The sequence below is a fragment of the Labrus bergylta genome, chromosome 8, assembly GCF_963930695.1.
Source record: "Labrus bergylta chromosome 8, fLabBer1.1, whole genome shotgun sequence".
In the NCBI taxonomy this organism is placed as follows: Eukaryota; Metazoa; Chordata; class Actinopteri; order Labriformes; family Labridae; genus Labrus; species Labrus bergylta.
In genome coordinates, this window is record NC_089202.1 from 29,052,586 (window position 1) to 29,065,954 (window position 13,369).

General features: G+C 42.8%; 1 protein-coding gene across 1 annotated transcript in view; it reads left to right on the forward strand.

Annotated features, from left to right (window-relative positions):
• tgfb2 (transforming growth factor, beta 2) overlaps positions 1-12,170 on the forward strand; it is a 30,992-nt gene extending 18,822 nt beyond the window's left edge. The window contains exons 2-7 of the mRNA XM_065957965.1: positions 1,624-1,787; positions 4,938-5,070; positions 5,155-5,265; positions 6,210-6,378; positions 6,485-6,638; positions 6,726-12,170. Of these exons, the coding sequence (XP_065814037.1) occupies positions 1,624-1,787; positions 4,938-5,070; positions 5,155-5,265; positions 6,210-6,378; positions 6,485-6,638; positions 6,726-6,884 (890 nt within the window). The 3' untranslated portion in view covers positions 6,885-12,170. The remainder of the gene's footprint in view (positions 1-1,623; positions 1,788-4,937; positions 5,071-5,154; positions 5,266-6,209; positions 6,379-6,484; positions 6,639-6,725) is intronic.
• The last annotated feature ends 1,199 nt before the right edge of the window (positions 12,171-13,369 follow it).

Below are 13,369 nucleotides of genomic sequence, written 5' to 3' on the forward strand. Positions count from 1 at the left end.
CATGACAGCCTGCTGTAGTCTGTAGCTGGACCAGTAGACTAACAAACTCTGTTACAGAGCACTGTGTTCACTACAAAAACTGAAGGTATAGCCTAGGGCCCGACTGATATGAGATTTTTGGGGCCGATTTTAGGGAGAGAAAAAATCAGATACCGATATATTTGCCAATATCTTTTCTTTTCTTTTTTTTTAGATCTATGAGCGATCTGTAGAGAAAGATATAGATAAAACATTTATTGCGTTGATCCCTCAAATGCAGTTCTCAAACACGTGTGGAAAAGATACATAATGAAGACAAGATGGTCACTCAACTGGGAAATAACTGCGTATGTACGTGCATCACAGCTCAACACTATGGAGGGTGATAATGCTTGTTGTAATCAATATAGCGCCCTCAGCTGGTGAAAGAGAACTGCGAGTTTTAACACTCAAATTACTTGCTTTGTGATTTATTGGTGAATAAATCGAGTAATATCGGCCCATATCTGAGATACAATTATCCGATACTGATAGTCACTGGATATGCTAATATCGGCCGTTATTAATACAGGCCGATTAATCGGTAGGGCTCTAGTATAGACCCTAACATGCACACCTCCTTTGCTATTTCATCCGACTTTTAAGCATTCATTTGTCAGGGTTAAAAAAGTTTGATATACAAAAGATACCCATGGTGAATAGTGAACACTCAAGATCTACTTCAGGGACTAAAGAGGAGTTATTAATGTTGTATCGTTAGGATATGTAAGTTATTGATCACATTAGAAGGAACACGTTACCTGTTTGCACCTGAGACTCTGCAGTTTGGTTCAGAGTGAAAAATCGTTGACGCCGTGTGACAGCTGTGAGTGGATAACCTGTCCGAATAGATAAGTACACCTGCGGACCTACACATTTATCAGAGGTATTTCTCTGGTACCTGTGAGAATCCTGACTGTCGGCTCCGCAAAATCTTTATTGGACAGAAAGTCTTTGTTCTGTCTGCGTCGCTGTTGTCATGGAAACTGTGACTCCAGACATGTAAATAGGATTCTTTCAGGATCTTTGGATTTGGATTCAGGTTCATCATGTTAACGTTCGTACAACGCTCATAAATGTCTCTGAAAGTGTCAAAAATCACAAACATGTTGTGTTTATTAAACCAGTGAATCGTCATCACTCCGGTTTACAGAGGGACAGTGAAGGCCTCTATGAACTGATGATGATGATGCTGATGATGATAAAGACTTAAATTATCACAGGTGATGGTTGCAGGTATACACAGATTGTTTGACAATCAAAACAACTCTACCATTTTTTGTTCGGTCAGGCAAAGATGGCCATGTACCTGAGCAGGAAAAGTAAGGTTGAAGGGTCTTTGGATGCTGATGTTTAGGTTATTTTATACGTATGTTGAAAGCCAGACTGAAATTTGATTTCCGGTTCTTTAGTTTGATAAACACAGTGGAAGTGTTTTTAGTATTTGGTGCCTCAAACAAGTAATATGTATGTTATTAGGCTCTGTCTCGCTTTCTCTCTTTCTCTCTTTCTCTCTTTCTCTCTTTCTCTCTTTCTCTCTCTCTCTGTCTCTCTGTCTTTCTATCACACAAACCATCACTGATTATTTTCTCTTTCCCTCTGCAGACGTGATCTCTCCGACTCACTTCAACCCGTACTTCCGGCGGCTGACGTTCGACGTTTCCTCGATGGAGAAGAACGCCTCCAACCTGGTGAAGGCGGAGCTCAGGATCTTCCGTCTTCAAAACCCGGGAGCGCGAGTGTCGGAGCAGAGGATCGAGCTGTACCAGGTACCAGCTGCAAACACATCATATAATGACACAGACAGGAGATCAAAGTTAAACTTCTGATCAGTTACTCTCTGTTACATCTGTCATGAAAGCATGAATGGGGCGGCAGTAGCTCAGCCTTTAGGGACTTGGGTTAGGAATCGGAGGGTTGGTTCGTTTGCTGGAGGTGCCAGGCCCCCCCCCCACGCTCACACACACACACACACACACACACACACATTTTTACACTTTCTCTTCTTCTACTTTATTTAACACTAAAAAAAACAAACTCCTCCTCCTGTAAGTGTGTGTCTCTCTGCAGCAGCTGGTTCACATGTTCACAGTCAGATAGTACTGACAGCAGTTCTGCACACACACACACACACACACACACACACACACACACACACACACACACACACACACACACACACACATCTTATCCAAATACAGTTTGTGCGTGAGGGAGGACGGGACAGGCCGGTACAGAGAGCTGATAACGTCCAGCTCATACATCACACACACACACACACACACACACACACACACTAATGAGTCTGCGTCTTCAGATCTTACAGTTATATCTCTCCTGCTTTACACATAAAAAACTAAATATAGCATTTCTTAATCAAGTCAAAACATTTCCTTCTTCTGTGTTTGTAAAACTTTGTTGTTGACGGTGAGCCGGTGAACAGAAAATCTATCAAAACAGTTGAACATGTGCGACGTGTGTACGGCCTTTCACAAGCTTAAAAAGATTTTTAAATCAGCATGGGTACATTACATCTGTAGGATGGAGGCCTGGGTATAACGGCCATGCTTTCACACCCATTTTCACGCTGTCAGTTGAAGCTACCAAGCGGGCGGCCCAGGTTCAAATCCAGCCTGTGGCTCCTTTCCCGCATGTCATTCCCCTCTCTCTCTCTCTCTCTCCCTGATCTCTAACTCTATCCACTGTCCTATCTCTACAATAAAGGCATAAAAAAGCCCCCCCCAAAAAAAAAATATTTTGAAGGGACACGTTGCAAACAGGTATTCCACAAAACAGACTTATAGCTTTTATGCACTCTTTATGTTTTGTTTATTTATCTCACTAGCCACACTCAGCAGACCAAATGAGATTGTTTACCCACAGACGCTTTAATTAAACAAACTCGTCAATATGCTGAATTTAATATTCCATTGCCTTAGGAACAGGTATTTCTTTTTGATTTTGGAGGGACTTGTTACAAAAACAGGTATTGCGTAAGACATGAAGAACAGCTGATAGACAGAGAAACAGACCTCCAGGTGGAAATGGTAAATGGACTTGATCTTGTATTGTTCTTTTCTAGTCCTCTGACTACTCAAAGCACTTTTACAACTCAGGTCTTACCTACACATTCACACCCTGATGGTAGAGGTTGCTGTGTAGCGTGACCATCAGATGCATTCATACGCCGCCGACAAAGCAGTGGGAGCAATTCGGGGTTAAGTGTCTTGCCCAAGGACACATCGGACATGTAGCTGCAGGAGCTGGGGATCGAACCCTCGACCTTCCGGTTGAGAGACGACCGACTCTATTGGCGACTGTGGTTCAGGAAACTGTTGATGGGGAGAGAGACGCCAATTACCACCACAACCAGTCCCCAGATAAGAGGCAGAGCTTTGACCCATGACTTAATTTATTCTACTAAATGTGATCATTCAAAGGCTCAAGGATTGCAGCAAATGTAGTCCAGAGCTACTCCAGACAAACTTTCCCTCACGTACCGTAGCTTGGCAGTGCCGGCAGGTAAATGGAGTTTGGGAAAAGATTCTTTCTTAAACAGAGAAAAAAAAAAATAACCAGACAATAAAATCCCCTTCCCTGATCCACCACATGAATAAAAACCTCCTCATCTCCGGCTCCGCATTCTCTGTGTCTCCGAGCCTCGGCGTCTCCTCATGTCGGGTTTCCCACACAGGAGAAAAATCTGCAGGAAAAGTGTTTTACACATTAGTCTGATATGAGCCAACATAAACACATGGATCTGAAGGACAGCAGAATAACAGCAGCCCGTCCAGCATCTGGTTACACTCTCACAGCTCCTCCCAGACCTGACTAATCAATCACAGAGAAGAGCGCAGGCTGCTCCGCTGAAACCAACGCCTCAAACAACAAAGACACCTTTTGGCTGCTGGAGTGTCTCTTCTCTGTTTATGTGTTTTGATGGCTGTGGTGCAGTTAAAATACGACCCAGCCCTTCCTTGAGACTATCAGCTGATTGTGAAAAATACCAGCACCATCAGAGCCCTTCATCTTTTTTATCAGCTGGAATCTATGAAATGAAAACTAAATCCTCCATCGTTCACTCTGCGGCCTCCACAAACCAAACATGACTCTGTGCTCTGACTGCTGTCTGGAAAAGAACATTTAATGCATCAAATAAGCTGTTTAATGTTTTAGTGTCCTAACACCGACCAAACGTTGACCTCTGACCTGCGGATCAGAGTGCACTCACATGGTTCCTTTTGGAGGTCATTTAAAGGGATACTTCACCCGTTGAAACATGAATCTGTATTGACATTGGGTCATATATGTAGAAATGTGAAATACATTTTGACGTTGGTGCCTTCTTGGCCGAGAAAAGGCAGAAAGTGTCTTTTTGGCTCATGTGGATGAAAGACACCAAATCCCAGAATGCACAGCACCGCAGGCCACTCCCACTAAGGTCAGAATAAGAATCATAAATCCTTTATTAATCCCAGAGGGAAATTCGAGCCTGTTAGCATAGCTTCCAAGCAACATGGCGGACGCTGAGTTTTGATTCCGGGAGTGAGTTCCCACCCACTGATCTGTGATTGGTCTGTAGCTTCAGTGGTCGAAAATATGAGGAACTAGCGTTGTAGTTTCACCCCGCTAACCTCAACAGCTTCCAGTGATGCAAAAATCGTCATTTTGCGTCACTGGAAGCTTAGAAATACAAAGATTTCCCATCTCAGTGGAAAATGAGGGCGGGATGCACAACCATTCAAAAATACTACCAGGTTTCTAATGACACAAAGCTTCATGCAAATGGGTGAAGTATCCCTTTAAGTTAAAGATGATCCATGTTGATGTCCAGGTCAGAGGATTTGGATGTTTAACCAGACTGTGTGGAATTAAAATGTTTTATTTCACAACGTTGACCCGTCCTGTTTTCTCTTCAGATTTTAGGACACAAAGACCTGACGTCTCCGACACAGCGGTACATCGACAGCAAAGTGGTACGAACGCAGACGGAGGGAGAGTGGCTGTCTTTTGATGTGACGGAGGCAGTGAGTGAATGGCTGAACCACAGAGGTGAGAGAGATGAGCCCATCACCTTTTTCATTGGCTCTATGTTTAATTCTGAAACGTCACCTTTTATTGTTGTTTTGTCCACAGACAGAAACAGTGGGTTCAAGCTCAGCCTTCACTGCCCCTGCTGCACGTTTGTACCGTCCAACAACTACATCATTCCCAACAAGAGCGAGGAGCTCGAGGCACGCTTTGCAGGTAACATTGTCAAACAATACTTATGACATCAAGTAACACAACAACAAGAAATCATCTCCGACCACCTCCTGAGTTCACTAAACAAACCGTGTCACACTGATTCAAGTTTGTGGTAGATTTCCTTATTCAAAGCAGGGTTGGTAATTTTCAAATACAAGCATGATTTTGAAAGTAGCATTCCCTCAGTGCTCCGTCTGCACCCACCCCCTCCCCTCTGTGCGCCCTCAAAAGCCACGCTCCTCAATTACATGCACGAGCGCCGTTGGTCCAGAAGCGGACTTCAGCTCATGCTTTGAGTGTGGGCTAGTGCACGCAAGAGGTAGAGAACGAGCAGGGAGACAGGGAGGCGTGTGATTGGTTCATCAGATTGGTACCTCGTTGCAGACATTGGTCAAATTTTTATAGACTTACAAACTGCTACAGATGATGGATTTTCTTTGTTCCTTTTTCAGAGAACATGAGTTATTAATTTATTTCAGGACCTAAAGACAATTTCAACCAAAATCTAAAAAAGTATATCTAGAGAAAATTACCAACCCTGCCTTTAATGTACAACCGAGTTACATGATTATTCATTATTTTAAAGCATTCATCAACTAAGGGACACAGTTGTGAACAAATCTGCTGTTTAAAACTCAAACATAGGTTTTTATGAAGTACTTAAAGGCTTAAGGCTAGAGAAAAGAAGAATAACATACTGTACTCACTGCTTAACTGTGTTTCTAGATCACGCTCATTTCAGGTAAATTTACATGCAGTGTGAAGATACCAGCATAATAAAGATCGCTAGCATTAGCATGCTAACACAACAATGCAGCGCGAGTTGTTTTGGTTTCATGCTGGAGCTCAAGGGCGACACCTGCTGGATCAAAAAAAATCACATATAAAGCCTTTAAGAAGACGTTGGTGAAAGAGGCCCAATCGATCTTTCTGTTGTGTTTCAGGTATTGATGACAGCTTCATCCATGATCTGAAAGTGTTTAAGAAACGGCGGCACAGTGCCCGAGCTCCACACCTGCTCCTCATGTTGCTGCCTTCCTACAGACTGGAGTCCCAGTCCCAGCACAAGACACATCGATCCAGGAGAGCTCTGGACGCCGCCTACTGCTCCAGGTACTCACCTTAAAATCACAACCCACGTCTATCCGGGCAGATTCTCATTTGTAGTTCACTCCATAAAAAACAGTTTGAGTCACCACCGCCCTTCATGCCTTTGCAGGAATGTTCAGGACAACTGCTGCTTACGGTCTCTCTACATTGACTTTAAGAAGGACCTGGGCTGGAGGTGGATCCATGAGCCAAAGGGCTATGAGGCCAACTTCTGCGCCGGGGCCTGTCCATATCTGTGGAGCGCCGACACCCAGCATTCAAAGGTAAAGTAAGAGAACTCGGTCAAAGGTTTACCACAAACAGTACTTCAGGTGTTCTTCATGGTACGGCTCTGCTTCTTATCGTTCCAGGTGTTAGGTCTGTACAACACCATCAACCCTGAAGCGTCGGCGTCGCCCTGCTGCGTCTCCCAGGACCTGGAGCCCCTCACCATCCTCTACTACATCGGCAAGACCCCCAAGATAGAGCAGCTCTCCAATATGAAGGTCAAATCCTGCAAGTGCAGCTAGAGGCCCCGAGACGAGAAGCTGACCGGACTCTCTCTGCCCCTTCATTCACTCAAACGCAGACCGACAGAGAACTCCGGCTACATACAGACAAAGTGTGTGTACGCCCCCCTGATTCTACTCTCAGCAGTGTTTCCACACACAGGAGCGCCGTGTTGGGCATTACAGTTCACATCATACATGGCGAGTGCCATCATGAAACCACAAACCTGACTTTGACCGCCACCAGAGGTGCGGTGTGGAAGTACTTGGTCACATAGTTCACACTGCTTCAAGGAGCTCTTGCTGAGATCTTCATGACGAACTCATGAGTCCAGGCCACCTTACGTTCTGCTTTTCAAAGCGTTAGGAGATGTTTTGCAGAACGACTTTGGACGAACACACCAGCGTGGATGTCTGTTGCTGCAAACGTCTGAGTGACAATGTTCCTGTGTGGCCAAACAAACCCACACTGAATCCTGTTGGATTATGGTCCTACAGCAGCTGAAAGAAACATGAACAATGGACAATTTTTCACAAAAGGACCTGGGCAGCTTTACAGAGCCAGACGTTTTTAGATTTTTAGAGAACTCTCTCCACATTTGGCTGCTGACATGAGTTTATAAAACTGGTTTTAATGGAATGAAATACAATTGTACCATAGACTGTATATATGAAGTGGACGTAGCCACTGTGACTTCACCCGTTGGTTTATCGACATTATGAAGTCCCGAGCTTGGGTTCTGGGTGGAATGCATTTTGTTTTTTTGGTGCGAGAAGTGATGCTAAACTGGGCGAGAGAATGGATACAGGTGCATACTCAAGTTGACAAATTGCACAGGAAGCCCCGCCCCCAAGCTTTGTGGTCTTGAGAGCTCAACAGTGTGGTTCTGGAAATAAAAATCCCGTTCATTTTCTCCATAGCAGATTTTTATTATAAGCCATAATGTCATAACTATCCAAGGTAGACTAACCACAAAAGTGATCTTGGAGAAAAGAACTACACTTCCCACAATGCTAGAGTGCTGATTGACATCTCTAATGGGTGGCAAAGGGAAAACATTTTTTGCGCTGAATCAAATGTGTTATAGTCAGGAGTATTAGGGTAGCTGGTTTGTGTCCAGCATTGAAATGTCAATGGAGGATTTGAACGGGGAAATTTACTTCCAGAACAAGGGCCTCTGCAAAAGTGGACGGTCACTGTTGAGCTCTATTTGACTCTTAACGGGACCATTATTTTTTCAAAATGTCCATCATGCAGTGTTGAAAAAGTCTTGAAACTAGAGACCATCTCACCAAATCAGCTGAGCGGTAGAACCACTTTCTCATAGACTTCTATACGATCTGAGTCGCCCTCTGCTGGATGTTAGAAGAATGCAGGTTTTAGACACTTCTGAGTAAGCTTCAATGTAAAAAACAAACAAAAGGCCACGCCCACTTTTTTTTATATACAGTCTATTGAAGCAGAATGTGATGAAGCCAGTTCAGCGCCTTTAGTTGTAATGCCGCTAATGGCCACTTGACACAGTAATAGGACGTTTTTGACTGTGTTTAAATGTCGTTTTAAATGTAGATCGCATCAGAAAATTCGGTCAGTATGAGTTAACTAAGACACGCTAATATCAGCCAAATAAAAGGAAAACAAGTTTAAGACAACAAAAATATTTGAAATATGTTTAAGGTAATTTAGAAAAAGTGGAAAACTATATGCAAGTTTTAATTTTTTAACTATCAAATGTCTGGTTTACGACATGTCTGGGTCACTTTGATGAGCAAACAGACAGCCTTGTTATATTGTCAGTTTTCTGCGCAAGGCTGGCTACACGCTAGACGGTGTCAGGTCGGATATTGGGTCCAATTCAGGCAAGCCACGCCCCTGACGATATGGGGGCGTGGCCTGATTCGAGGCTTGTCTCAACTGAATATTTATCGAAAAATGAAAAAGTGTGAGGTGTCAATGCGATTATTGTAACGCTCCCGATCGGGTCTGAGCCTCCCCGATCTGGAATCATAAATACCAAACATGTTGGATGTTTACGTTTCCGGATCGTGCTTCTCCCAACGAATACCTGTAATAACCAATGAGAGCGAGCAGACCGGGAAGCGTCACCAACCCTAGATGTTGCGTTCTTTCACAGCTCACAAACATGGCAGCGAACAGAAAGCGCTTATAGCCTACCGTCTTCTCAGCCAGAATTTCAGCCATTCTCTTTTTGTTGTTTTTTTAGTTTTTCACTGCAAAACAGAACGCACGCCAGGACAGCCAGCTGACAACGTCATCCGTCCTCCATGTTTGCTTTTTCTCTGAAGGCACATGAATTTCTGTGAGATCTTGCAGGTCTGTCCTTATGTCGGTGGTTGCCTTAAGTTTTTTAAAATCGGTTAAGATTTAAAAAAACGTCTCGTGTGTAGCCAGCCTGAGACAGTGAAGAGGAAACTCTGAAATCACCTTCAGCTGGAAGAACACACGAGATGTGATGAATCATTAGCAGTGGTTTTAAAGGCTTTATATGTGATTTTTCACACTTAAATATAATATAAATCAAGTATATCCTCTGAAAAAAATAACTCTGTGAGTCATGACTGTCTACAATGGGTGTAACACCCGAGTCCCACTGTCTGTGATGTTTTCAGAGTTTTCAGAGTCCTATCTTCACTTTGTTTACATCGCCTGGACGGCCGGCTGACTCCTCCCCTCACGTATAAAAGTTGTTTAATTGAGGGACTAGAGAAAAGAAGAATAACATACTGTACTCACTGCTTAACTGCGTTTCTAGATCAGTTGTTTTGGTTTCATGCTGGTGCTCAAGGGCGACATCTACTGGATCAAAAAATCGCATATAAAGCCTTTAAAGTCGCGCCAACACATGAACTCTGACGCCACTGCACACACACACACACACACACACACACACACACACACACACACACAGTTCACGCACATGCAGAGACACACACAGACACGTCTTCAGCACAGGTTGGTCTGTGTACCTGCATCACCTCACACAAACACAAAGCAAAGACAAACACTGGAAGTATAAGTGATAAGTGTCTATATGTGAATTAATCCTTAAATAACACCTCCAGCCCTCTGTTCACGCCTCCTCCTGCGTACATGTATACATAGATAGATAAACTTTATTGATCCTCATGTCTGGGTTTTTTTTTCTTGTATTGTATCTCTTTTTCTTTTTTTTTTCTAAAACTGTCCATGCTCTGTTATCTTTGTAATTATTAATATTTATGATGTTCTGGTTCAGCGTCCTGTAAATTCTGACCCCTGTAGAGAGCGGATAGGTCTACCTTCACACTGCTGATGTTTATTATTTGTTTATTTTTGTCAGATACAGACTTTAGAAAAATTATACATTTAAGGGAAAGCCATCAGAAGAGAAAATACATCACATAACTCTGAAGAATCTTTTGGGTTTTTTATTATAACAAAGCTCTCGTTTTCATTTCTGTGAATTCATCAGCAGACGTTTGTTTTCTGTGTTTTAGAGGAACGAACATTCATCTCTACCATAGTGCACGGTTGAAACATTACTGTACACGTTATAATCAGGAGGTTACAGTTTTCATTTTCTTATCCAATATCTAGAACATCATGATCTTAACCGTGGAGGCCGCTAACCTTCAGAAAGGAACAAGCTGTGTGAACAACAGAGATCAAACCTGAAATGGTGGCTAGAAGTTTGAGCTAATTGAATTTATTATATAACCCAAATATTAAAGGTGGAGTCAGCAGAAATGTTTGTTGCAGCTTGTAAACACAACATTCAAACTGGCCTCTCGCTCTCTGGAGGATGTAGTTCGTACGTTCACTGCTTGTACCTACACTGCAAGCTACCCGCATGCTAGCACAAGCTAACCACCAGCGAGGGGATATTGCAGGTGTTTGGCACCTCACTATTATTCTACTTTCGCTTCTTTAGCGTTTCATCCATGTCAGTCATATTTGCTGGTTTAAATCACGTCCAATAGCTGAATTGTATCCCCTCTTAAACACACCAACTCTCCACACCCAGAAACGTCCTAGAGTCAACACAAACCAATCTAAACGTGAGTGATGATTGAAAAGCTGCTGACTCTACCTTTAAAATTCACAAGTTTTCTAATAACATCTTGATTTAGAATCAGCATCATACATTCTTTGAAAACAAACAGGAAATATGACAGATTATTAACACCAGACGTCACCAGATTAAATAATCCTTCACAATCCAGCTACAGGAAGTGACATCACTGTCAGGCTCCTCATGACAGGTGCTATGATATGAAAGTTACACAGTTTACAGACACACTTTTAACGTTTGTATTATTCACTCAGTGCGCCTACTTTTAGCTAAAACTCAGAATTCAGTGATTATGATGATATCTAGCGTTTTGTGCTAATTCTCATGTGAGTGAGGGACGGGGCTAACCTGGACAGGTTGACGGTCAATCACATTTGCAACAGGACCCTGAACAGGGAAAAAAGATACCAGTGACGATCTGGGATGATCCTATGGCAAGCCGTGTCAACATGTAAAGCTTTTCTGCTAGTCAGAGCGGCACGTAATCTCACTTATAAGAAGATATTCACAATAACATTCTTACTATCCACGATTGAAATTTCAGGTTTCATCCACCACATTTCTTCTACGACAGATAACCTCACTTTTGGGCTTTCGGTTTCAGATATCTCCCAACGGTTTTTGGATTTTTATCCCCCAGTTACGGCCTGACACGCCCACTGATGATTTTACAATGATATTTATGGTCTTGGTCTTGGTCTTGGTCTTGGTCTTGACTCAATCTCGATCCCTAAATGTTTTGGTCTTGTCTCGGTCTGGTAGCACTCTGGTCTTGGGTATGTCTTGGACTCGGTTAGTGTGGTCACTGGACTACAACATTACTGCACATATCTCAATTGTGGATAGGAAGAATATTATTGTGAATATCCTCAATGCTTATTTTGACATGGAAGAACTGCATCGCATACATCTGTAATCTATCTCCGTCTAGCTTTTGATGTTAAAACTGCTTGCCACAGTGTCATCAGCGTATCATCCAATTGTCATCAGTGTGTCAAATATTTCATTTTCTTCCTTGCAGAGTTGCACTGATGCTGATTTTATTTTATATTGTAGAAACGTTACCCCCTCTCCACCAGTGTCAGCAGAGCGTCTCGACTCTGTCACAATAGAGCTGTTATTAAAATTCATATGTTTTTGTTGTTATGATGATGACGATGATGAAGAGCCCGTGCTGAAGTGTAACACACACGTGGAGCTCGGCTGGTAAATAAATTATTTAAGTCTGAAGGGATCCTGATGTTCTGCGTTTGTTTGGGTCTCGTTTGTTTGTCTGAAGTGAAATTTAATCTGAGCTCTGCAGCGTGTGTCCTTACCTCCTCTCTGGAAACTTTTACCCTCGTCCTCCTCTCTCTCTCTCTTCCTCCTCTTAAATACCTCAAACACAAATACCCGGCTCAGGTTGCTTCACCTCTGTTAATTGATCGGGCCTCATAACATGCGATGAGATGAAAGAATGTGTGTTTGGTTTCAAACTAAAGAAAGGGACGCAGATGCTAATGCTGAGGTTCAAATGAGTGTGTGTGTGGTCTGCAGTGGACACAAACAGGTAATGTGAACAATGTGTTGAAAAGTATAAAATTACATTCTGTGTTTTTACCAAAAGGAAGTATGGACTGATCTAAAGCATCCCAGTTTCTCCTTACACAGACCGGATCAGAGCAGAATCAGGAGGTCAGACTGCAGACTGGACACGGGTCAATCATTAGACTGAAGCTGACTGTATGATAAAGTGACAGCAGAGTATGCTTTCTGTCCTCTCTCACTTTCTCTGTATGAGGGGTAAGGACTTCATGTCAGGACAGAGACACATCGCCTAGTCCACACTGACATCTTTAACACATCCCTGCACCAGGCTGTGGATCCAGAGTGCCTCAACTCACCATTAGTCCTGCGCCTGAGAGGTCCTCTGCATTGTGTCTGAATAGATATCATCACCATATCTGAAAACAATCATTAAACTGCTTTGGTCAGAACCTTCCCCAAAGACAACCTGCTGCATCCCGACTTCCCCTGACACCACTAGATGATACAGACTAGTGAACATAATGCACCTGCACTTTCTTTTAATATATGTACCCAGCACACAAGTGCATTATTTATACAGAACGTTTAGTTCTTAAAAATGACAATGCGTATTTTTCAGTCATGTGTCGGTCTTGTCCACAATTTATTTATGTTTTTTAATGTGGCAAATCTAAAGAAAAGAAAAGTTTGATTCCTATGCATGTAAAGTGTCTGATTCTGAGGTGAAAAATACCTGTAAATTCTTCATATTCTTGGCGTAGCAGTGTGCCTATTCTCTTCAAAAGACAGAGATTTCAAAAGTATTCTGGATGTTACTCAGAGTACTGAGCGTATCCTGGATGTTACTCAGAGTACTGAGAGTATCCTGGATGTCACTCAGAGTACTGAGAGTATCCTGGATGTCAC